Source organism: Microtus ochrogaster, chromosome 1, assembly GCF_000317375.1.
Source record: "Microtus ochrogaster isolate Prairie Vole_2 chromosome 1, MicOch1.0, whole genome shotgun sequence".
NCBI classification, from domain to species: domain Eukaryota; kingdom Metazoa; phylum Chordata; class Mammalia; order Rodentia; family Cricetidae; genus Microtus; species Microtus ochrogaster.
The window spans coordinates 36,357,363-36,383,609 of NC_022009.1; the positions used below are offsets into that span (position 1 = coordinate 36,357,363).

General features: G+C 46.5%; 1 protein-coding gene across 5 annotated transcripts in view; it reads right to left on the bottom strand.

Annotated features, from left to right (window-relative positions):
- The window catches only part of Ttc7b (tetratricopeptide repeat domain 7B), a 190,113-nt gene that overhangs the window by 39,170 nt on the left and 124,696 nt on the right, over positions 1–26,247 (bottom strand). For 3 of the 5 annotated variants that reach the window (XM_026780674.1, XM_013346495.2, XM_026780689.1), the window contains 3 exons: positions 18,815–18,931; positions 11,675–11,772; positions 5,032–5,082 (listed from right to left, as the gene is read on the bottom strand). In XM_026780674.1, coding sequence (XP_026636475.1) covers positions 5,032–5,082; positions 11,675–11,772; positions 18,815–18,931 — 266 coding nt within the window. The remainder of the gene's footprint in view (positions 1–5,031; positions 5,083–11,674; positions 11,773–18,814; positions 18,932–26,247) is intronic. The other 2 variants (XM_005343452.3, XM_026780680.1) reach the window with 1 other exon arrangement.

The following is a 26,247-nucleotide window of genomic DNA, read 5'->3' on the forward strand; positions in this document are numbered from 1 at the left end:
CGGTGATCAGTTTTATAGAACAGGTTCCATTTTAGGCTCCATGGATAGCCTTTTGCACTGTTCAAGTGACAGAATTGAGACTTGATGTGTCATGTGACCACCCAGTGCTATACAGCCAGTTGGTGGTAAGACCAGGATGCAAACACAGTATGATTTTAATCCCAACCTCCACCTCCAGCCAATAAGGGCCCCTCCTGCAGGAAGGTTGCAGACAGCCTCCTACTGTCCCTCAGTAACAGAAGTCTCGGGTCCTCAACTTCTACACGAGTGTCATTATCACTGTGCAGACAACAAGCTTCAAAGTAGACGCACTGGCCTGCCTTACTTGACTGTGTGGCTTGCAAGACAGCAAGGTGTCTTCTGTTCAGACTTTTTCAAAGTCATTACAGCCCAGCCTAGGTACTGGGTAGGTGTTTGTAGAATCAATAAGAGTAGTGTGGACAAGCATATTTCTTTATCACATTCAGGTGAGATTGTGTGTGTTCAACGTGGTATGGCCACAGACTCTATGACATTCAGAAGATACACGTCAGTGTGCTCTGTTCTTCCTAACAATGGTAAAAGGCTCTAACCTTCTCTGCTTTCAAGGGCTTTTTCAGTGTATTTGTCACATTTCTAGAGGTCCAGAATTAAGGAGTTATATCATTTAGTGACTCTCTCCCTCTAATGCCACTAAACCACTGAAGAGAGGGTGATCAGGAATCTTGTTCAGTCATCTCCTTGTAACATGTATCACATGGGTAGAAAGCCTTGCTCTGATGAACTATAGATATTAGGGAATTCAGAGGCTTTTAATAGCAGGTAACAAACAATAGTGGCCAAAGTACACAACAGTTAGCATCTACTGTTCTTTGCAATGACATAATAAGTAAGTCTTCCACTGGGTTAGAATGTGGAGGAACAGCTAACAGTATAGCAAACAGTAGCCATGTTATTGTTGAGTGGAACTGAAATGGTGAGCAGGAGTCTGTGTTGTGACTTATGAGGGGAAATGCTGGTGCTCAGCCAACTGTTTTTAAGGAGCTCCTCTCTTCTCACCAAAGCAAATGCACACTGTGCGTGACCCAGGGGAAAATGGAGCAGAGTCTTGGAAAAGGAATCCGAAGGAAGACTAAAGGACATATTTCCAACTTGAAATCCAAGACTCTGGAGAGATGTTTCCAAATCATCAGGTTCAACAGATGAGCCAGACAACATGCCCAGCTGCTCGCATCTCTTACCTATCACACTAACTTGAGACGCGCTTATCACTGCTAGAACCCAGGGCGTGCAGGGCTGTGTGCTGCAGCTGCCATGCCCTGCCAAGGAGATAAAGCTTCCCTTCCCTTAGGACACGGTGGCTGGAAAAAGCTACTGCAGGATCAGCTCAACTGGAATGTATGGAGGCAGGAGAGACTATGCCCTAAAATCTGGCTCAAGGTTTGTGAGCTCACTGCTCAAATGGTCCAAAGGGATCAGATGCCTTGAAACGAGGCAACCTGCGTTTCCTTGGCCCATGCACTTTGTCACCCTCTGTCCTGAAAGGCTGTCTGGGACACCTGATGAAAAGGCTAAGTGCCATCTGAAGAACTGCTCTGGTTCCTAACCTAGGGTTTCTTTAGGTTCTGTGGGTCCACCCTGAGATAGAGATCAGGAACAAGGGTGAAAAGACCTCAGACAGACCCAGGCTCTGAAGTCCTCCTGAGCTTTCCTATCAGAAGCCTTGCCATAAGTAGGACACTGGCAATGGCTGGCTTCAATGGCTTTTCAGCCGAAGCCTTGGCCAAGCTCCTTTGCACCTATGGAAAGAGATGCCTGCGTTGATGTCAATGTGACAACTACATATGAGGTCTTCTTAGCCACTAGAGTTCATTGTTCAAAGGGACCCTAGAGGCAACAATTTTGCTAGGTGATATTGGGAGGCTTACTTAGGTGTGGTCACCCTGCACTTTTCACAGATCTGGGCCCCCTCTTTGGCTGACTGTCTGGTGAGATGGGACAAGTGGCTGTAGATGGAAGAACTCTGCAATTCCTTTGTCCTCTCGTGTCATTTCAGCATGGAGAAGGTGAAACCTTGTCTGTCTAATGACCTAGTGCTTACCCCAGAGCTGGGAACAATGGACAGTGGTCACGTCGTGCGTGAGAAACATCCTTTACCAAAAGAGAGACAGCAGTAGACACAACGGACACATGCTGGCCAGGATTTGGGCAGCTCCTTGCGCCCTGGCCCTGGAGGATTAACTGGGTTACGTCATGTGATGAACGTGGGAGAGGGATGGAGCATGTGGCTGCCACACCCCTCTCATCACCCACATTCTTTCTGCCTGCTGCTCCTGCAGCCCATACCTGCCTTCCTCATGTCTTTTCTGGAAAGAACCCAAGCCAGCCACTCTGGTGTCTGGTGTGTAGCCATCCCTGGCTGATGGAGCTCAGCGCTCATTTCCCTCTGATCTCTAACGAGTCAGGGCCGTCAGTCAAAGGACTTTATTCAGTGCCCATCACCTAGAAGCTGTGCCCCTAAACCAAAGCAGAAAGCGATGCTGGTTTTTTGTTTACCCCTAAAGACCCTGAGTTCTTAACAGCAATTGGAATGACTGAGCATTCTGCCAGTCGGCCTGCTTAAGTCATTCTCATTGTAACAAGAAAAGCCTGTCTCTTAAGACAGGCTTGGAAGTGCATCTGCCCGACACTACAGTCCACTGGCAGCTGTGGCCTCGTGTCCACATCAGCACATTCGCATGGGATAGCCACAGCTCTCAATTTTTGGAGGAAGAAGAGATGAGAGAGGCCACACACATTTCACCCACCAAATCAGGCCTATTTTCTGTACATTTGCTTTACATTAAAAGTTTGGTTCTCTTCCCATAGTCCCTGGGGCTTAAGATTGGCCTGCCTGCCTTTTCTGAGACAGTGACTCTCCCACTGGGTTACTATACATCTTCCTTATCTGTGAACATCACCATCGCCCCTCTCTGGGACATGTCTATCAGTGTGACAGCAAGGCCAGGGCCACAGCAGCGCAGTGGACAACTGCCGCCTCCACTGGGTTCCTCTAACAAACCTAGGCCACTGTTCCCAGGAGATCTTCCATTTTACCCCGAGTGAAGAACAGACTAGGATGGCCACACCCACAGCTCCAAGATGAATCAGTTTTCCAGCCACTTAACAGGGTTCAATCAGTTAACACACAAAATGTCTTCTCCTAAGAAGGAAAAGTTCTTTCCGGGGGGAAAGCTTTGGAGCAGGAGCCCACAGGGCAGGGAGAGACAGGGCTATGTCATCTCCAGGGGTCAGGCGTGGCTGAAGCAGTAGAGCCAAGGCTGGTGGGCATGAAGCATGAAGGGAAGCCATTCACAAGCATGCAGGGGGATGCCAGCTGTCAGGGTGTTCCACATGGGCGGCTCTGGCTGGAGACAGTACCTTCTAGAGGACTACAGCGGGCAGAAGTTTCCTCAGAGGCCACTGAGTGCCCTCTGCCTGGGGAGGCTGTTCTGAGCCTGGCATGGTTACTCATGACTGTAGTGCCATGGGGAACACCTGCCAGGCTAGGTGTTGCCCTGTCTGGACACCCACTTCTATACTGACTTGCCAATTGCTTATAATTCCATTCAGCCTTGTTTAGAGAAAGGTACCACAGAATTAAGGATAATTATGTTAAATCAATATTGACTATATATTAATTATGTTAACTTACTAAATAGCAAAGAAAAGTTGTATTTGAAAAAGATTGTTTCTATCAGGTAAACTCAAAAGTAGTGGGGTTATCACTAATGTTTTCATACATATTTTTTCAAGAGCTCTATTAACAAGAAACAAGAGGGTAAAATATGCCATTGGACAATTGACTTTCAGATTGTGATATTCATTAACGTCTGAGGGTATATCATTATCACTAGTCAGGATGGAAAGTAAAAGCCCATTTCTCTCTTGCTCGCTCTCCCTGTCTCCCGCATTGTTTTGTTTCTCCTCCTCCTCTCCAGGGATTTACTCTCCAGCAGAGCTGCACCCTTCCCAATCAGTCATGGGAAGGTCGGAGCCAAGAGCCCCAGGCAGCCTTGTTTATTTTATTACATGTTTGGAGAGGAGAATAAAACTCCATACACTTTTTCTCCCCAATAACAACTGCTCGAGCCCCTGAGAGCAGGGCCTCTGGGGTTCAGAGTGCGGGGCTGCATGGAGGGAGGCCTGGCTCTCAGCTCACCCAGTCTCTTCCAGACTCGACATCTGGACAGTCCCTTCCTTTCAGAGTCTCCACTTCCAGGGCGACATCTCCAGGCACGTGATGGGCCTTAAACTCTGGATCACGCACTGGCAGATCACACAGGTGCATGTAATTACAGTATTATGTTTACAGTTTTACAGACGAGGAGGAGTCTTCCTCTGCAGAATTGGCTCTTCCCAGAGACTTGGATGTATTTTGTGAAAAATATTTAAGTCTTTTGTATAAATGTAACATGTATCAAATGAAGCAATAAGACTGTTGGAGGTTTTAATCTAGTCTAGTTTTTAAAAACTCAGATATTTTTTTTTAACTTTCTCAGAGAAGCTTAGTGTTAAAGGGGCCTGGTGGTAAAATCTTTTTGTGGTGAGCTTTAATGTAATGAAAATGTCAAAGTGCACCTGTTTCCTATTTTGGATTGCTGTGTGTGTGTGTGTGTGTGTGTGTGTGTGTGTGTGTGTGTGTGTGTGTGGTAGATGACACATGTTTCCATGACTACTGAGGCCAGGAGAGGGCATCAGAGCCTTTGGAGCCATGTCTCCAGACCCACTGTGGAGGGCTGGGAGTCATAGCCGCCCCATTGTGCCAGAGGCACTTCTCACCTAACCTCCTCTGCAGTCCTCAGAGCAGCACTGCACTGCCTTGGCTAGGTTATGCCCCGGAGTCTCAGGGAGTGTGCCCAGGTGGCAGAGCAGGCAAGCAGGTGGCAGAGCGTGAGATGATCACACCATCCCAACATTCCCCACATTCAAAAACCACAGCACACATTCAACAGTGGGGGCGGTGTGACTCTGGAGACCCTCACACGGTTAATAGATTGGAAGGCTACTTACTAACTGAAAAGAGGGAGGGAAAACCATGAAAGTGTGCTTCTGGAGAGTTGCCTTGGGACAACAGATCAAACCAAAAATTAAAACCAAGAAACAGAACAGTTGAAAACTCAAAATTAAAACTAAGAAAGCAAAGAAGGTTCTAATAACCTTCCAACTGTAAGTCTGGCTAGAATCAGATCCTACTTTTTTTTTTTTTTTTTACTAACAATGACTTTTGTTTTAAAGAAAGGCCAATCAGATGTCCCTCTCCACACTGACACGTTCGCCCTGCACATGGAAACTGACCAGTTCATGCCATGTGTTTTGTTTCCAAAGCAGGAAATTCCAAAAGGAAGGGAAAAACAATGAAATTAGCAGGTTTTGGATCTCCCCACACATAACCCTGCGTCCATCAAAGTGCAGGGCTGGGCTAGTTTTCATTGCTGGGAAAGTCAACTGGAATTCTTTACAATTAGACTAAGTATCTATTCATCAGTGGTTTTCTTTCTTAAATTAACAAGTTGCATCTACAAGGAAGAAAGACTCTGGTAACAGCTGGTTACCAGCCAGGCTTTCCCTGAGAAGGGACAGTGGTTCATGGCCTCACTCAGAATAACCACAGAGCACTCACTGGTCAGGGCATGTCACATTCAGCAGAAAGCCCAGTGGGTGCTTAACGCTCTGCTAATTAGTTTGATTTGAAGGCACTGGAAGAGCCACAACTTCAGAAGCAACACAGGGCTCCCAGGAAGATAAAAGCCGGCAGGCTGCAGAAGTTGGTGGGTTTGTTGTGCAAACAGTGGGCAGAGGTAACATACAGCACTATTCTAGAACCACAGGATCTCACTGAAGACAATAAACTCAACAAAAGCCAATGGAAGAGAAAAACATTTTTTTTTTCCTTGAAAAATCAAAGTTGGCAATTGCCCCTAGCACTGTATTAAGAAAATGATGCTGGGGTAGATAAAAAGATAACAGTTTATAAAAATCACCTTTATCTTCATAGAATTGGGGTTGCCATGAAAGCACAGCTGAGATTTGCCGTATGCAGATGAGGGAGGTGTGAATGGGACTCTGGCTGACCCTTTGTTCTGACCTGTATGGAGGCTTATATAACAGTACCAGGCAATAAAGAGCACACTAGACAAAGTGGCTCTGGCTGGCAGCAGCCCTGTTATGGGCTCTTATTCAGCGTGTAACAGCATTTGGAACAAAGATGAGCCTTATAAATCACAGCTGCAGATTAAATCTGCTGGCTCTGCTGGCAGGAAAGTGAACATGAAATAAATGAGTGAGGAGAGCAAGGGCAGGCTCTCCCGGTGAGCACCAGATTTAGGTCCCTTTTAAGGACTTCACCAACCAGTGTGCTTTGTTTTAATATGGGGATTCTTTTCTTTTCTTTTTTAAACTCACGAGTCCCAGAACTTCCTAAAGTAGACCTTCAAAATTTCTGTATTACTTAAAAGCAAGATTAGACAAAGATGCTGTTCACGACACTGTTTCATGATAGAGACCCTGCATCTTCCTCCTTTACAAGTGAAAGCCAGTTTCCAACACCATCTCTCAAGTGTGCTCTCTGACCTGCTGGCACTGGCTGCAGCGGAGAAGGTTCTGGGAGCAGTGCTCTAACAGCTTTCTGCTCCATGTTGACAGGCAGGCAAATGTCATCTTTAGATTATGGCTTTCACTGTTCTATGCAGTTGGAATTATTTAACTTCTAAACTGAAATGCAGACATATTTTAGAATTAAATTATTTGCAAAATAGTATAGCTGTCTTTTCATCTGTGAGTACCTATACATGTATGTGAGGGTACACGTGTGTGTAAGTGCTTGTGTTTATTGGGGGCAGAGATAATCTTGGTTTTCTTTTATTTTGTGACAGGGTCTCACTAAGGAGCCCTGGCTGGCCCAGAACTTGCTCTGTAGACAAGACTGGCCTCTAGACCTGCCGGCCTCTGCCTCCCAAGAATTAAAGGTGTGCACCACACCCTTAGAGCCATCATTCCAGATGCCTATCTTGTTTTTTTAAGACATGCTCTCACACTGGTTTGGAACTTATCAAATACACTGAGCCCCAGCAACCTGCCTGTCCCTGTCTCTCCAGCAAGGGGATTACAGATGCACCGTGTCGTGCCGTGCGTCTAGGCGGATGCTGGGAACCAAACTTAGGTCTTCTTGCTTGTGCCTCAAGTACTTTGTCAACAGTGCCATCTCCTCAGGCCTTGACTTTGCTTTCATACTTTTATGCCTGCTCCAGGAAAGCACAGAAGGACCCAGGAACTCAAAGGGACACTCTGGAAAAGCATCACTTGTTTTGCTTGAGACCCCATCTCCTTTTCTTTTCCGGGGAGGTTGGAGTGTGGTCACTATCTGCAGTCTTAGTTTTCCTTCTGTCCCCAGCAGTTTTGGATTTTCAAATGAGCAAGATCTTTCCCTGACACATTTGATAGGGTTCCCTAGCCAGCTTATCAGTTGGAAGATTATCAGGAAACAACACACCGGGCAAATGAAGGGCATCTAAGAAGAAAGGAAAAACCGTGTTTACAGGGTGAAGGTTCCCGGTGGGGACCTGGGTCACTGAATGAATGAGCAGCAGGGAGCCACACAAAGATGTCGGGTTTGGGATGAGAATGAAGAGGAGAAGACACAAACAGGTGGAGAGGAGACTCGGTTCTTGAGAGAGAAGAGGAGGAGGAGGAGTCTGACACTAAAAAGTGAAAGAGAAAAAAATGAAAGCAAAAAAGAAACCTTTAGAAACACAAAGAAAAAATAAACTAGATTTTAATATACTCACATAAGCTGCAAAGAAAATGAGGTCATGTCATACAGTTGTCCCCTACCTGAACAGGACACAAGTGCTTTTCGAAGAAAACAAATCTGTTTTCCACTGGCCATTTAACTGCTCTGCAACATCACGGAGCAAAAATAACTCCGATTTACCTGGGCACAGATTCAGCAGTGATCCACTGAAAATGACCCGTCTTTCACCTACAGCATACAGGACCTTTTGCAGGACAATCTTCTCCATTTAACCATCCACAGATTGGGTTTTCTAAGAAGCACTTATATGATGTTCATTTGAAAACTCAAATTTCCCAAGGTGCAGTGGGCTTAATGCAATGATATGTCATGGTCCCAGCCTCGGTGACAATGGGATGTTAAGCTTTTTGGGTGGTCTCTTGTGTTCAATGATTGGCCCTTAGGAAAGGAAGCTTATACTGCAGCCCTTAGCCCTGCCTGGGGGTGGGGTGATACGGGGTACCACAAAGATCACCACAGCTGCAACCAGAAACCTTCCTAAACAAAATGCATCAGAATTTCAGATTAAAAACTATTTTGCTTTGGATAGATGTTTGGTAATATCTACCAATGATTAAAGATAACTTTATGATTAAATGATGAAAAACCCCTTGCCCCATATCCTATTTCAAAGGCAAAAGAAAGCAAAATATTTTCCCCTCTTTAGTTCAGAACTTTTTCCAAAGAAAAGACAATGCCTCAGGGCTTCAAAACTGCCACTCCATCGATTCCTCCTTTTTGCTGGCTGGGGCTACCAATGGGGAAGAGAATTCAGAGGACAACAGAAAGGAACTCCATGCTCTGTAACTGGGCTGTTGGAGGACCTCTCTGCTCAGTAAAACTGAACTCACTCTGCTGTGCTGGATGTGGCTAGGCCAGGGCTTACGTATGTGGCGATCTGCACACTGATAATTTCAGATGTGAAAAACCCTATTTCTGTTCATCAAAACCTTCTGGAATTATGAAGACTGAGTCTACACTGTGTAATGTCTAAGAATGTATAATTATGGTTTATGGCTTATACTTTAAAAGTTCTTATTCATATGTATGATCCATGTATAACTTAGTGATGGGAATTCATTATATTGGTATCTATAATCTGGTACATTTAAATTCTAGAGAAAAACAAAATGTAGACCAACATGGTCTATGGCTTCTCAAGGGAGTCTGTGTATGATGTGGGCTTCTGCTCTGTGCCCCAGAGTGGCAGGATCAAGACAATGGAAGACTGCTATTGCTTTAGCCATGGCCTCTTTTTGATGTCAGCACTGTGATTTTGCTTGAGTCAGATGCCCTGGGATTGGAAAACTAGGCACTGGGCATGGACTGAAAACACTGTCACCTGTCAGCTTGGTTTCCCCAGACAAAATCTGATCTTGAAGCCACTCCGGTTAGACTAAGGCCACACTGACCTTCCATTTTTCTTTTCTCTGTAGCCGTTCTTTACTGAACAAGCTGTGGTGGAGGTTCAAAATTAGATAGCCTCTGCCAGCACATGAGCCAAAAACTCAGGCAAAGGAAGAAAAATGCCCGAGATAAAATCCAAAGTGTAAAACATGGGGTCATGGAGCACTTCAGAGTTCTGAAACAGAGCAAGGACACTGTCTAGGTATGCACTGGGAGGAGAGGAACACCAGGTCTGTGGAGCACACCCAGCAGTGGCTGCTCCTGTTAGGTCTGGAGATAATGTGCATGCGCATTCAGAAGGGGAGCCGGATGTCTACTACAGATGCTGCTGTCAGGAAGCGTGACAGAGGTACTTCATGGGAACCACCATGGAAACCAAGCCTCTCCATGGCACACTTGGGGAGTAGAATTGCAAGTCCTGTTTTCTCTTGAAATAAATAACAATGAGAGGAACAGATAAAGTCTATGGGCAGCTGAGGTAAACAGACCATCCATAAAGGGATATGACTAAGGTAACTGTGCTGCCAGGCGCCTCACAAGGAACCAAACTAAAGAAAATTGGCTTTTGCCAATCAATTAGCCCTTCTAGATGAACCTTCCTAATCCTTCCAAACTACACTCTCGGTTCAGTGTTTTTATGCTCAATGACAGGACTTCCCCTGTGAAGGCCTCTTAGCTCTCTGATCCTGGCCTACTGGTTAGATGATGCCATGTGTAAACAGCCCTGACCCACAGCTAATCAGACAAGAGGGGTCTTGGAGGTTCATTTACGTTTATTTACAAGATAGTACTGGCCTGTGTCTGGGAAGGAGTGGTTTCCACTGCTGTTGGGTAGGGACACACAGGAACCAGAAGCCAAACTCCAAATACTTGGATTTCCTTGGAATAAGGGACCTTTCCAAGGGATCAGCCACATGAGTGGCACCAAGGCAGAGAAGGGAGAAGAAATCATGGGCCATTACACTGGCGAGGGCCATATAGTCCACTTGGACAACATGGCACCTGTAGAAGGCACTCCGGAGAGCCCTAGGAAGATGCTCCCGGGAGCAGAGGACAGCAAGAAAAAGGGCCTTATTCATTTTCTGTGGCTCTCTGCTACTGATGAACAGCATTCCAGTCTTAGAACATGAAGAGAAATTAAGATCCAGGCCAGCTGAAAGGGAAGAGGCCCGAGGGACGACAACCCTCAGTAGCCACAGCCGCTCTCTGGAATCGGCTTGAATTTCAGTAGTGGCCATAGTTAGTGTCCCTGGCTTTCCTCTCTCCTGTTCCAGTCTCTCGTCATTTTGACTACAGCTGGCAGTCTGACCTTTCCTTTCTACAAGGGCCTTAAGGGATGACTGTACCCACAAGGCAGGACTTTGCCTTGAAGTCTGAGTCCACCCTCAAATGCTGACCAACCTGGGGTGGGCTACTCCAGGAGCTGCTGGTAAACAGTACTTGTGCTATCAGGTCACAATTGCGTCGTTCCTTGTGCCCAACAATCATTACAACAGGGCCAGGGCCTTCGGATGAAATTTCTTAGGCTGACTTTGAATCTGGAGCCTTGGCAGGAATGAGTCAGCAAAAGCTATGAGATGGGTTCTGTGGGTACCACTCGGGCTCATTCCACCCACTTAGGGTTGGAATTGCTGGGCATCAGGAGCTGGGATGTGGCACACGGACGGGAAAGAGACCCTGAGGCTTCTGTGAAGTTATCCCATAAAAGATGAAGCAATCCACATAGAGATTAAGGTTGCAGTGTCCCTTGTTGGGTGTTGAGGGGAGAAGTGGCAAAAGCTGGCTCTAATGGTGTTCTAGAATTACCACTAAAGCTCAAAACTGAGTGAATTTCATTATGTTTTGTGGGTCTATGGAGTCCCCAGATTGTCAGTGACTGCTACTGGGACTGCCTGTTTGCAGCTCTGCAGATTAGGGAGGTGTGCTCACTTCCCTGCACCCAGGGAGCTGTGGGCACATGAACGTGGAGCACACTACCCCCAGAGGTCTTTACCAGCCAAGTCGGAACATTTGCTCAGAGGCAGTAAGTGCTATGGGCCACCGTGTGGGGACAGCAGAATTAGCAGCCCAGAAGCCCTGCTACCCAACAGGTCCTCCTGCTGGAAGCTGTGTGTTTATGTAGGCATCTGACCAGGCTCCATTAGACAGAGCAGAGAGGAGAACTGATGTGCACGGACACCACCCAACTGTAGTTTCAAAGTTTAAGTTCTCAGAGCAAGGGGAAACAGATTTAAGAGTTGATCTGGGCTAATATTCCTTTCCTGACTGGAAAATGAGATTGCAGAAGTTCGCCTCAGTTTAGTGTGCAGCTATTTGCCCGAGGCCTCTTCCCACACTCTTCCCCCACCCCTCTTACCCCCCACCCTACCCTGGGGCCTGACAGTCTCACATGCTCAACTTGGCACTGGCTCCCACCTTCTGCTCTTGATCCCACCCCCTCTGGCCTTTGGTTCTCACCTGTCTCAGGATCGCTGAAGTCTGGCAATGTGATTGTATTAAGCTGTCGTCTGTCAGCGATGGTTCTATCTAAGAGGCTGCTCCCACGTCCAGAGTCACTGCAAAACACACTGTAAATGTCAGTCACCCAAAAGACCAAGATCAAACTGGCAGAGAAAGCTGAAGCCCAGGGTGGGTAGCTACGTGTGTCTGGATGCTCCTCACACCCTTCCACACTCGGAGGGATCCTGTACCCTCGGCTTCAGTGTTGTGTAACTGTGTTCACAGACGCAGCTCCAGTGATGCCCACAGAGCCTTGCTGCTTTTATTCTTATGTCATATGAGATATGAGAGAAGACCAGGCTAGTGAGATGGCTCGGTGAGTAAAGCACTTGCTGCTCAAGCCTCATGCTCTGAGTTTGATCCCCGGGACCAAGGATGGAAGGAGAGAACAGACTCCTGCACACTGCCTTCTGATGAGCTGCGGTGTCTGCGCGCCTGCATGCATGCACATCTTACATCAAAAAAAGACAGAGAGAAAGACAAGAAAGAAGGGAAGGAAGGAGGGAGGAAGGCAGGGAGAAAAGAAGCAAGGGAGAAAAGGAGGGGGGGAAAAGAGAGGAGTGGGGAGGAGAGGGTAAATCTTTGTCCTCATAACAGGGAGAGAGTGCCTGGCATTCTATGCCATGACACTTCGGAATAAATTTACCCAGCCCCTAATGCCCTACCTTCCAAGATGTCTTTACCAACCACACCTGAGCTTTGAACTCTGTGGCATGAGAGAATTTACCCAGAACATTTTCAAAATGTTCAAGGCCAAGGAGATTAAAAATCCTTAGGACAACTGTGATTTCTCAAAACTCTTCTAGCTCCCAGGGCTGCTGCACCTGAGGCTTCCTGGTTCCCAGTGTGATCATCATGAATTTGAGTGTGTCTCCAAACCAATCTGAAAGCCCTTACATGGAAAATATTCCTATTTAATACATGAGGAAAGGCGGTGTGAGGTGCTTCGGGGCTCACAGCAGAACCAGGGTGGCTTTCCCGAGCTTACAAGGCTGGCCAGAAGGGACTTGGGGGAAAACAAAGCAGAATTTTGGTACCTGCCTCTACACAGCCACCCCACCAGCTTCTATTCCAACACTGTCCCATCTTTCTGACCCCCATTTCTCCAGTTCTGACTACAAATCAGGCTTGGCATCCCTCACTAGCACTGCCACAGGGAAGCCACCACCGACGGAATGGGATGAGGCAGTTAAAGGACTTTAGTCCATACAAGTCTAAGACACAGTCTATGAAGTAGGTAGAAATTATTATTGTTTTTTCCTATCATGCTAGCATCCGGAGCACTAGGAGTGAATTTTTTTTCTGTTAAGACATTTGAAATCTACAATAAAGGAACAGTTTCCTTCCTGTGCACAGCTGTGGCTGCTGCTCAGAAGCAGCAAACAAGATTCGTTATGAACCTTAACACAGTTCACAGGCTGCAATTTCCGCGTCCAGAGATGTAGTTAGAGAAACAGGAAGCCGAGGAAACTTCCCTCACTGCAGACTGCCAGCCTGCACTTACTACATCATCCACACAGGCTTGCTGGAAGCTGCACTATTCATTATTTCCACACTGGGAGACAAGACGTCTCCCTTAGCAGAAAACAATGCAAAAGCCTGAGCGGACAACCGTAAAAAATGGACGGAATGATTCTAACACTGGTCTGTTCATGTGGTGTTTTCAATATAAACAACCACAAAGGGTTAATGATCTGAATGCTGCAATGGGTCCTCATTCGGGAAGCTTTCAGAAGGCTTTGTCTCAATATGTAATGGATTCTGGAACACATGAGGCCTGCATGGTGCAAAGGAAGGATCTACCCGGGCATCCAGTGGCTACATGGGGTGTGTATGTGGGGGTGGGGTGGGGACTGCAGGATTCCACCTTGCCAAGTTTCAGATCATGAGCTTGGCTGCCATGTGCGATGCTTTGGAAGGGCCCAAAAGCTGGGGTCCTGGAGCCCAGACAGCGATCTAGGCTCTTGTCCTGTGTCTGTCACGAATGAATCATCACTTTGGGCAAGGCCACTGTACCTCAGTGACTTCTCTGGCCGGATCATGTAAGGAAAGATTATCTTCCTACACAGAACTGCATAAGGGTGGAAAGTGTGTGCAGATAGAAGAGTTATAACTTCCAGGTCCACGCCAAGGGTCAGAAACATAGCTCCTTATAAACACTGCCTGGGTTACTATGTCTGGTGAGTTCCCAGAGATGGCTTACCAATGGCCTGCTGGTGCAACTATGGAAGGTGGGGGACGTTAAGGGCTTCCTACTTAACACATCAGAAATCCCAGTTGCGACCATAGTCACTGACAATGATGCGAGGCCATGTACTTGCATTGGCAGAACAGCGACACTTGGGATATCCCTCAGCCTGTCTTCCATTGCGTCCTCAAAAACTGCACACATGCAGCTAAGCATCATTAAAATTGAGATGCTTTTACTTCCAACTGAGTGTTTTCTTTCTAGATGCGCCCCTCAATCACTTCCCTTTCTCCCTTCGGGACTCTGTCTGTTTGGGCACTTCTCACGAACCACTTATCACTTCTCCCTCACTTCTCAGCCTGGCACTCGGGCTGCCAGGAACACCTCCCAGGAAATGAGATGGCAGAAAACCACTCCTGGTTAGGGGTGCTAAGAGGTAGTTTCAGGAGAGGAAATCTGAAGGCTTTCCAAGTCCACGGTGTATAAGCTGGAAATGTCTACACATACATATGGAATAGTAATTCCAGGGAATTCAGAGTAAACAGTGCTTCGAACTGGAACTTTAAGTTTCTCTTAGAAACCCTTCCCGTCTCCCACAGCTGCAGAGAGGTTAAACAGGAGGTGGAGGATCAGGAGTCAGACCATGGAGTTCCCACGGCAGTCTTGCCTCTTTCCAGCTCCTGGAACAGTGTGTAACAGACAATACAGTCTACATCTAAGAGAGTCTGCAGATAGAAACCCATAGCAGGGGCAGAAAGGAGAGGCTTCAGTCTTGCTTTGGTTCAGTGTTTCCTCGGTATGTTCCCTTTCCTTCCTTCTGGACTGGTGATGTATATCCTGTGTGTGTATATATATGGGAACCATGTCATCTGCTTTTTGATTTGGATTTTACAGGGGATTATAGTTAAGAGAGTTCTTTGAGTCTCAGAAGACTTTGAATTTTGGACTTTTAAACAGTGTTGGGACTGTAATAGACTATGAAGTTGAACTTCATGTATTTTTTTTTTTTTTTTTTTTTTTTGCCTTATGATATAGGCTATAGGCCTATAGGAGCCAGGGAGTGGAATGTGCTGGTCTGAATCAGAATGGCTCCCATAGGCTCATAGAATTGAATGTTTGGTTGTTAGGGAATGGCACTACTTGAGAGGGATCAGGAGGTGTGGCCTTGTTGTAGGAAGTGTCAAGGGGGGTGGAGGAGTCTCTCTCTTCCTGCTGCTTTGGATCCAGATGCAGAACTCTCAGTTACTTTTCCAGCACCATGTCTGCCTGCGTGTCTCCATGCTCCTCACCATGACCATCAACTAAACCTCTGAAACAGCAAGCCAATTAAATGTTTTCTTTTATATGAGTTGCTGTGGTCATGGTGGATCTTCACAGCAACAGACGCTGCTTCCCTCTAGCTTTTTGGGTCTGGGTCATGAGGATCACACAGGCTCTCAGTATTTCTGAGCTGCACTTTTTGCAACAGTAAAATGAGCCCAATGCCACATGGCATTTCCCATGTGATTCAGCTTTTCACAGAATGAGAGGATGTTCTGAAAAACAAAAAAGCCCTACCAAAATGCTGATGGTTATTAGTGGGGCTGCAGTCAGGAAAACATGCATCTGTATGTGTCAGCTTTGAACCTACTTCTTGGTAAATGATTGAAATAGGAGTTAAGAAGAAAGCAAGCTTCTTCCTATTACGAAGATGTCAACCTATGGCCATGACAGGGAGAGCTCAGGTGGCAGTAATCAGAAGAGGGGGAGGAGAACTGGTTGTCATCAGCAGAGGCAGCCTGCTGTCCCGGAGGGAGCTTTGCTGTCAGACGGCCTTGGGTTTGATGATAGCTCTGTGTATGTTTAAGCTGGAAAACTTGGGCCTGTTACACAGTCTCCTTAGCTTCCATTGTTTCCTCTGAAGTAGGAAACAGTAGCTATCTTGCAGGGTGATGCAGGGTCTGAATACAGCGCATAAATGGCCCAGGGAAATCCTCGGTGAAAGTAATTACTACCACCCCTGGCTGAAGTGCTGTGGTTCAGAATGCTGAGAGGATGGGGACCTTTCTGGTGAGATTCTGTTCGGATTCAGGCTGTTTTGAGTGGCTAAGTCATTATAGAGAATTGAGGGGGCTTTATTCTTTGCTAAGGGAGAGAAGACAAAACCCAAGACATATCCCCATCCTAAATGCAGGAAATATTTCAGACCCAGAACCGGAGAATCTGGGTTCTTGAAATAGCGGCACTTCGAACGTATGCTGGGAAGAATGTCCACCCACTTGGCTCCGAGCAGGAGCTGCGTCCTACAACTGCAGGTGGAGCGCTCTTGGTACACACTGTCCAAGGCTCAGCTCAGCAGTCAGCTTCTATTATGATTTCCCTCAAGCCAAAAGAAAGACGGAAAGAGCTGCTGAGAACATAGTCAAAGGCTTTTTCAATTTGGCCACTCCTCCTCCTCTTAGTGTCCCCGAAGGCCTGTGCTGAGCCTCTGGAAGGATATGCAAGGGAAACCCAGACAGGTGGAGCAAAGGCAGAGGCAAGGGCAGTGGAGTCAGGCAGTTGGCACAGACCCACTTCCTCTGGACAGAAACCAGCTGTTTCCTGTAAAAATCTTTCTGCTTAGTTTCCAGCTTATTTATTTTTAGGAAAGGCTGTTTCTCACACACTTCTTATCATGATCCTGCCTTTTGCTAACGTCCATGCCACCTAAAGATAGCCTGGAGGCTGTTGGTCCTATGCTGCTGTATTGGGGGCTTTGAAGTGTGCAGACACTGGAGAGCAAGTCCTCTTTCTGCAAGCCGCACTCCTTAGCCAGGGGCACTTCTCACCCCAGCTGCCCAAGCATGCTGAAATCTGTGCAATGGTAAGGGCTGCTGAGAAACATTTTACGTCCCAAGAAAATGAAGTTGAGACAAACACTCAGGGAGCTCTCTAGTAAAGGGCTGCTCTGTCTCCGCTTCATGCCCAAGGCTTTGGAAGAGGTCATCTCCACCCTAGGGCAGGAACGCCTTGCTCTGGCCCTAAGAGATCTTTCAAGGAAAGAAGAGTACGGACACAGTCCAGGCATTTGGTTAGGTATTTTTAAAGGCTTTCCAATTCTGCTATTTTTTTCCTCTGCACATTCAATATTCTTGGTTGCTAAGTGGGAGGAAAAGTGGGGAGGTGGGAGAGGTGTGGAGAACGGAGGGAATTGGCAAAGAGAGAGCGGAGGGTTTATTTTCTCCTTTCTAAAGGAGGAGCAAGCAAAGGATGGGCTCCACACGGAGGCAACCAGCTGAGGAAGTGTCTGCTGTAGGCTGGGTATAGGACAAAGATGCTCCAATCTTGATGGCTAGGCTACTCTAGAACTCATTCAGCAGTCTAGTCTGGTCCTGGACTCTCAGCAATCCCCCTGTCTTGGCTTCTCAGAGTTGGAATTACAGTGTGAGCCACCAAAACCTGTCTAACTGAAAAAACTTTTGTTAAAAAAAAAAGTCAAAGTTACCATTTCCCACTGACACAGTTACTTACAGTCAGCCCTTCCTCTGTAGGTCTCTGTAGACCACGACAACTAGCTTACTTGTCTGCCTCCTACACTCCTGTACCACTGAATGACACCTTGTCTGCCTCCTGACTCTTTAGGGCATACTATAAGTCATCCATACACCTCGCCATGAACTTGAGAAATACCAAGTACTTGTGTTATGGGCAGTCACTTGAATCATCAGATAACTCTTTGCTAAATCCCTCTGGCAATGTGTCCCAGACTTGGGGCAACTGGGCTATGGGGTGTTTGCTGCTGGGGTTGCCTGGCAGTTTCTCCCCACATCTTCTGGCACAAAGGGTAGCATCTTTAAGTACCTGTTAACTTAGGTACTACACAGCTCTGAGCGGTAGAAGTTAACTCGTAGAAACTATTATGACAAATTTATCTATGGGGTATACAATTGATTTCTACCCTGTGGAAAAGACAGTCCCACAATACATATTCCATCATCTTATAGGATACTATGTTTTTTGTAAATATGTATATTTGTAAATTCATTTCAGCATTTCTGTCTATGCACATATTCAAATTCTTCTTTGAATGGATCTTAACTTGTACTAGCTCCTTCACATATGAGTAAAGTTAATAAAATCTTTAATGCATGTTTATTTTATATTTGTATGAATCATAATTTTAACTTCTTCAAAATTATTTTTAACTATATTCACAGTGACTTCCCGTCTTAACAGGATGTAGTCTGCTGTTGACACAGACCCTTTAAATATTATAGGAAATGTTTGGAGTGTGTCACTGATCAATCTATACATCAGTTTCTAGAGAGATGACAATTATCACAGGCAGGAGAGAAAAAGCTTTTGTGAATGACTTTTACGAGTCATCCATGGGAGTGGGGAGGACAGAGGAACAAATGAAACCCATGACTTAGAGGCTCCAAGCTCCATGTGGTGGTTGAAAGAAAATGGCCCCCACAGGTCCACAGGGAGTGGCACTATTAAGAGGTGTGGCCTTGCTGATGTGCGGCCTTGTTGGAAGAAGTGTGTCACTGGGGTGGGCTGTGAGGTCTCAGATGCTCAAACCAGACCTAGCGGCTCACTCTCTCTTCCTGCTGCCTGCAGATTCAGATGTAGATCTCTCAGCTCCTTCTCTAGCACCATGTCTGCCTGCACACCACCATGCTCCCTGCCATGACAACAATGGACTAAACCTCTGAACTGTAAGCCAGCCCCAATTAAATGTTTTCCTTTAGAAGAGTTGCCATAGTCATGGCGTCTCTTCACAGCAATAGAACCCTCACTAAGACTTTATCATTATTATCGACCATTTGTGGAGACTGGTGTACAGGGGGGTGACAGAGTCTATGCCAGATAAATGCCCGTAGGAGATGGCTCTGATTTGCAGATATCCATACAAACATGACACAAAACAGGCAGCGCTGGTCTCTTACCTGGGATTGGTGAGGTTGTAGCAGGATTTCCATATCTGTAACATGTGCTTACAGGTGAGCAGCGCCTCATCTGGTCCCCGGCAGAGTGACTCCAACTTCACTTTGGAAAACAGTAGTCTACAGTGAGAGAGAAAAGAGAAGACACATAGCTAAGCCAGAGGCCAACCTCTCAAATCACATGAGGAGTGGGCTCATCCTAGAGCAGGGGGCAACTGCATACATTTTAATTTTTATTGAAAATAGATTTTTTTCTCATACAATATAGTCTGATCGCAGTTTCCCCTCCTCCAGCTCCTCCCAGATCCCACCCACCCAAATCCACTTCCTTTTGCTTTCTCATTAGAAAACAAAAAAGTTTCTAAAATAATAACAACAAAATAAAACAAAAACAAACCAGAATAGAGAGAACAAACAAACTAATGGAAAAAAGAGCCAAAGTATAAGAAACATATATATATACGCAGAGACACATACTACCGCACACACAGAATCCTATTAAATGCACAAAATTGGAAACCATAATATATACGCAAAATACCTATAAAAATGCCAAAAGTAATATGAGACAAAAATCTTTTAAAGATACAATTGAGTTAATTTTGTGTTGGCCGTCTACTGTTGGGCACGGAGCCCGCCCTTAAGTGTGGTTTATACACAGACAGACTTCCTTGGAGACACTAATTTTCCCTTTGTGAGTGGTTCTCAACTGGGCATAGTTCATGGGTTAGGCATCAGGCTGTGTCCATGTCCCCTTCAGCATCAGGACCCCATGTGGCTTAGGCCTGTGTAGGCCCTGAACTGCACTCGTCTTAAAATGGGCCATCCAGCACCTGCAGGGTCTGGGGAGGTAGTGGCTGCAGAGTCAAGGACTCTTAAACTCGCTGCTCAACCTGTGGCTTTGTGAAGGAGGCACAAGGAAGCATAGGGTGACAAAGTGTGTGGGGAGGTTAAAAGCACTGGAGTGGCCAATTTTATCCAGAACAGAGATTTTATTAAAAGCATGCTTTTTAGAACTGATCCAATTTATTTATGAAACTTCAGAAATTCATTAAAAGTGAACCTTGGTTTATTTATAAGATTACACAGGAGATATGACTCAGTTGATATAAATATCTGCAGAGAGCCCTCCAGAAGAATGTTCAGCCTCTCGGAGGCTTTGAAAGCTTACATAGCTGGGCATGGTAACCCATGTGTGTAGTCCCAACATGCAGAAAACTGAGGCAGGGAGATTACTGTTAGCTTCTATATACTGAGTTGCAGGTCAGTCTGAGCTATGGAATACCCTGTTTTTTAAAAAGACTTCCTTGAAGTCAGATAGGCAAGAGGACCATAGTGCAGGCTTCCTCTTGTGTCCTGCCTAGCCCGGCTATTTAGTGCCAAGACTTCACAAGTCCCTCACAATCATGAAAGCATCTCCTTATTCCTGACGTCACCCATGGCTTCAGCCTCCATCTAGTGTGCTAAGCTGAGGGATTTCCCTTCTTTAGACCCTCAGACTTGGCCTCCTCCAAACCTCTCCCTGTAGACATCAGACCATGATTGCAGACCACAGCTCTCCCAATCTCTGGACTCTCCCCACTGTCCTTGAAAAGGTTCTGGCACAGACAGATTTTCCTTCTCCTCCTTCAGCTCTCAGAAACCTACTTTAGACTCATCTAATGTTTGCACTTAGTCCCAGCTAGAGAAATAGCCAGCACTTCTCGTCACCTCTAACAGTGGGTCACACTCTCTTTGCTAGCCCTTCGAAGCGCTCACGGCACTACCCAGCCATGTGCCACACACCCTTCACTTCCCTGGAGCTGACCGGCTGCTGCATCTCCCTCAGCTGGGCATGCTGGATCCTGGATCCTAACCCCTGGCACTTACCTGCTCTCTGGTTTTCTACAGTTCAGCTAAATTGACCTTATCACATAAGTCTTTTTTACTTATCTTCTTTACTTGGCACATAGCTGCAGTTTGCTAATAAAGACAGGAGGTGACAGCTGCAGACTGCTAAGGCCTCCATGTGGCACTTAAAGACATGGGTATTGTCGTCTCTATAACCACCTTTCTAGGTAGGTAGTAGTTATTTTGCCCCAACAAATGGGGCCATTGGAGGTGATTTTCTATGTGAGTCCTCACTCCCCTATCTGTGAACTCCCCCTCCACACTGCCTGTGATTGCGCCCTGCTTTTTGGGCCTTGCATCACATCTGCTCACCAATGGCTGTCTCTGCAGCCCATGGGAGATCATGCACTTCAAGTGGTATAAATGTGATACAGGAGAATTCTTCAGCCACTTGTGATATAATATCCACCTTCATGGTAACCAGAGCAGTGAAGTCCTGCCAGTGAAAGATGGGACGGGGTAGCCTTCCCCCAGCACCACCAAACTCGGCTCTGCCACGCTTTCCCAACAGAGCACAGAAAGCCTGGGGATGCTTGCTGGTGGCTCCCAGGGAAGGGTTAGGTCTCAAGCTTCCTCCTCAAGCCTTGGTTTGCAGTACAGAACCTGGGCTGAGACAGCCATGGGCCAGGTGATGAGAAGGTTGTGGTCCCTGACCTATAAGCAGTGGGCACAAAGAGGAAGGCCAGATGCAAGCATGGGGCTTGGCTTTGATCTATGACATCTGAAGAGATGAAAATTCCCTTGAAACCTACTAGGTCCACCTATAGACTGGCAGCCATTCAGGGGGTCTCAAGAGTTTTTAAGAAGAACAAAAGCTAACTCCTGCTGAAGCTTCATGAATTGAGAATGTGCCAGCAGTAACTTCTACCCAGATCCAACATGTTAGGAGGAAAGGAGCAGATTCTGACTGGTCTCTTGTCAGTCTCCAGTGGAGACCATGTGGAGGCCCATGGGATCTTCTAAGTGAGGGTGACTGCCGAGCATGGTGGCCAGGAGAGAGTTCTCCTAGGACTGTGAAGTCTACTGTAGGTGGCTGGGTTCTTGGGTAGGGTCTTACGGCTTGGCCAGGTACATAGGAAGGTCTGGGAATAGGTGAGGATGTTTCCTTGTTCAGCAGCAATTAGCCATGACTCCTTCTACTGTCCCCAAGTACAAATGCCAGAGTGCATCTTGCAGCCTTGGCTTGAGGGAACACTACTGTGAAGGTTTGCTGGCTGGGAAAAGAACTTCTAATTAACACGAAATAACAGCTTTCAAACACTTGACTCAGGATATGGAGCTGAAAAGGTGTGGGCTGGATTTAAAAGAACTAGACAGGAAGAACAATAACGGAACTGTAACACACGTGACAAGAAAGGCACGGGGAGAAAGGGAAGGGAACAGCATGAAAGAACCTGGCAGAGGGAAGAGCCAGGGAGCCAAGAACACAGGCAGCTAGCCCGTGCACAGGCCTGTGAGCACATGGGCTGGCTATGAGCACACAGGAAGAGCAGGGAGAGATGACACCACCTCTTTACCCTCTTCCTGAACTCCAGTGGCTTTGTAAGGCAGGAAAGAGTGTTGAACACAGAACCTGTGCTTGTCATCTCTCCAGAACCTACTTGAACGTCTTAAGGCTGCTGAAAACATCTGGCGGGAAGCAAGCAATGCTGGCACAGAAACACAGACTACACAATGCCTGGCATTAGTTTGATGCTGCTAAATCCAAAGATATTATAAATTCAATTCACCATGGAAATCCCAAGGCAAGGAAAACAAAACAAGTGAGGAAACAGCTCAGGACAAACCAGTGTAGGATAGAGTACACGCCTGTTCGTCCAAGGCAGTGAGCACAAGAGGGGAACATGGGTAAGAACAGGCAGGCCGTGTCGTCAAGAACAGCCATGACTTAACATCAGAAGTCACAGACTTCCTAGACTTGGTTCAAAGTTCAATAATCTTATTTAAATCATTTTTTCAGAGACCCACTGAAAATGTATTAAAATTAACAAAGACCAGAACATGCTAAAACACCAATTCAATTCTGTGATGGTTAATTTCAACTTGACAGGATCTAGAATCACCTATAAGACAAATCTCAGCAGGTCTGTGAGGGCATTTCTAGATTGGTTTAGCTGTGTGTGTTATGAATGTGAAGACTTGATGTGGGAGTCTCCTCTTTGTGCTGTGATTCCCATTAATGAACAAAGAAACTGCCTTAGACTGTTAATAGGGCAGAACTTAGGTAGGTGGAGAAAACTAAGCTGAATGCTGGGAGAAAGAAGGGTGGAGTCAGAAAGCCATGGATCCTCCACCTGAGACAGACACTGGTTAGAATCTTTGCCGGTAAGCCACTGCCACATGGCGATATACAAATTAATAGAAACGAGTTAAATTAATATAAGAGTTAGATAAAAATAAGAAGCTAGAGCTAATGGGCCAAGCACTGTTTTAATTAATATAATTTCTGTGTGGTTATTTTGGAGCTAAGCAGCCGGGTGGCCGGCACCAACAAGCAGGCCCTCCTCCTGTTACAAAGACCAATTCTAAATTTGGGGAGCTATCCTGTAAGCTGGGGTTCCTTATCTGAATAAAACAGGAAAAGCAAGTGGAGAATGATCACCTGTCAAGGGATTCTGGTTTGAGTGCAAACCGACCAGCACTTCTAGCTCCTGCCACCGTGGTTCCTGCTTTCTCTTCATTATCTGCGTCTTCCCTCGTTTTGGTGGCTGGTGAGGTTCATAACAGGGTTTCTCTGTGTAGCCCTGGCTGTCCTGGAACTCGCTCTGTAGACCAGGCTGGCCTTGAGCTCACAGAGATCCGCCTTTTGTATCTTTCCTTAAACTGCTTCCTGTCAAGCACTCTGGCTACAATAAGGAGGAAAGTAACTAATATGGACTTCATTATTAACAATTAAAATTTGAATCCTCTACAATGCCTGTTGTGTTTTGGCTCTTGTAACCCAACTCAAGCTACGGCCAACTCTTCCCTCACTTACTAGTCCTCATGCTTCTGGGTCTTTGCACAGAGTTCTCTGTTGTTTGAAATGTCCTTGAAGCCATGTGTTCTGGCCTCTCACGCACCTACTCATCCTGCAGAGTGCATGCCAAACAACACCTATTCAGCCTTCAAGAACGGGAGTAACCCCCATCCAATGACAACACAACTGCCAAACCACAAGAGTTCACAACTGCAAGATAACAAATTATAAGCCAGGAAACATATGTTTCCAAGACAAGTAAAATAATAACAATAGCAGCAGCTGAGAGACACCTGAAATATTTAATCACCGATTCCACAGCAATCCTACAAATTAGGCAGAGAGTTAATCTGCCCAAACTCACATCACAGACACTTAACTCTATATCTGTCTGACTTCCAAAGTACTGAACAAGAAGCAGAGGATGATCTCAAATCTTATAATGACACTAATGAGGAGGTGGGCATAGCACTGTCTACTCCACCACCAAGGATTTAAAACTCCCAAATGCAAGACTGGAGGCAGTACAATGTGGCATAATGCTCCCTAGCCCCCCTGAGAACTTCCAGCCCAGTGAGGACCACCCTGTGGCCTTGAACTTGAGGAACTGGGTGCTGGGGCTCTGCCCTAGACACACAAGATTCAGTAAAGGGCAGCCACATTTGTGCATGCGTGCTTGGGATTTGCCTTTCACCCCCAAGTCTCAGACATAAAAAATTTTAGGTGTTTGAACACCCCAGTTACTCAAACTTTTACTTTTCATTAAAATTCATTAAATAATATTTTACCCTACTTTGGAAAGAATCCCAAGATAAATCATGGAATAAAGACTATGTTTGGCTTAGGGAAGAGCTAAGAAAGGACACACAACTGCCCCAGTGAGGAGCTAGGCCATGTGGTATTGTGAAATTTCATTGTTCCTCATAGGAAATGAGTCTAAGTAACCATTCCTAGGAGGACTCTGATCTTTGGGAGTCTGCCCTACCTGTGTGACTCTTGCTCACCTTCTCCTGGTCCATTCCCCTAAGTCCCAAGTTGGGCTCAGGGGAAGATGAAGCTAAAAGATCCATATTTCAAAATTCAGAAACTTAATATGCTTCTCGAAACTTTCTGATCTAGAATACTCAGTGAGGGCGGAGGAGATGGCTCTGTGGGTGCTGTGCAAACATGAGCACCTGAGTTTGGGTCCCTAGAGTCTACCCAAAGCCAGATGTGATAGCACTTATCTGTAGGCCCAGTGCTCCTAGAGTGGGGTGGGAGGTGGAGAAAGGAAAATCCCCACAAGATCATTGGTCAGCTGGGCTGGAGCAGGCAGAGGGAAATAAGGGACCCTGTTTCATACAACATAGAAGGCAAGGACTGCATCTAAAGTGGTCTTCAGTTTCCACTATGCCCTGAGCCACACAGCCACATTCTCATATTCTCTCTCTCTCTCTCTCTCTCTCTCTCTCTCTCTCTCTCTCTCTCTCCCTCCCTCTCTCTCTCTCTCTCTCTACAAATTTTAAAAAATTGGAAAGTCCGAGGCTCTAGTTTCCTCCAGCTTGCTAACTGCTTCAAGGAGGAAACATGCGAATTAGCCATCCAAACCTGCCAACTAGGTGTGAGGGCTGCGTTCACGGCAGCTGGTTTAGAAATAAAATGATAGGCACCTGAATCCTTGGGAGCTTGTGCTGCTCTGTGAACTTTTAGAGCCCTCATGCCAGGAGCTTTCCTTGGCATATCTCCTGAACGTGGGCAGGTGCAGAAGCAGCCATGCAGAGCAGCCTGGGAGGTTTGCTACAGTGGGCCCTGCATGTCGTTCCCCACCTTTCAGAGCTGGGCAGCCCATCTGGAGAGATGGAGCAGGGCTGCTGCAAGGACCTGAAGGAATGCATACATGCGACACTAGGCAAAGGGAAGACTGGATCTGCAAAGGAGGGGGTGTAGGGTGGGTAGGGCAAGCGCTCAGAAGGAATTTTAAATACAGAAGATGGGTTGGCGCCGACCCCACTGATGCGAGCGATGTGAGAGATGAAAAGCAGTGTGGCGATGAGGAGAGAGATGAGTCATTTGGAAACAGGTGTTCCGAAAGAGAAGGCGAAGCAGGCCATGCGCAGCCAGCTGTGTCCAGGAGAAGCACGCCTTCAACCTTCTGAAGGTTCCCATCAAGCCTGAACGAACTCTACCTCTGTTGACGGTCTTCAACATTTCTATGCCTACTATGTGCTGTTTGGAGCCACAGTTGGCCTGGCGAGGATTTCTTAATGGACCAGTGCCAGAGGAACAAACAAACACACAAACAACTAACCTGAGGCCCTAGTATAGCCACTGTGACTGATACCACCAGGCAGCCTGTGATGCTGGCTTACAGCCATACGGGAGCCAGAGCTGAGACACAGCCCTGCCATTCCCCTACACCACAGCTGGAAGGAATGAGGTGTCACCCAGGTCACAGGATTGTTAATACATACACCTCTAGATTCCCAGGTAATCCCAGGTGGGTGCAAAGTTAAATTGAAAAAGCACTGCTGTTCACAGCCCCCCACCCTATCGGAGGACAGACCCTCAGTGGTCTGTTCACAGCCCCCCACCCTAAAGGAGGACAGAC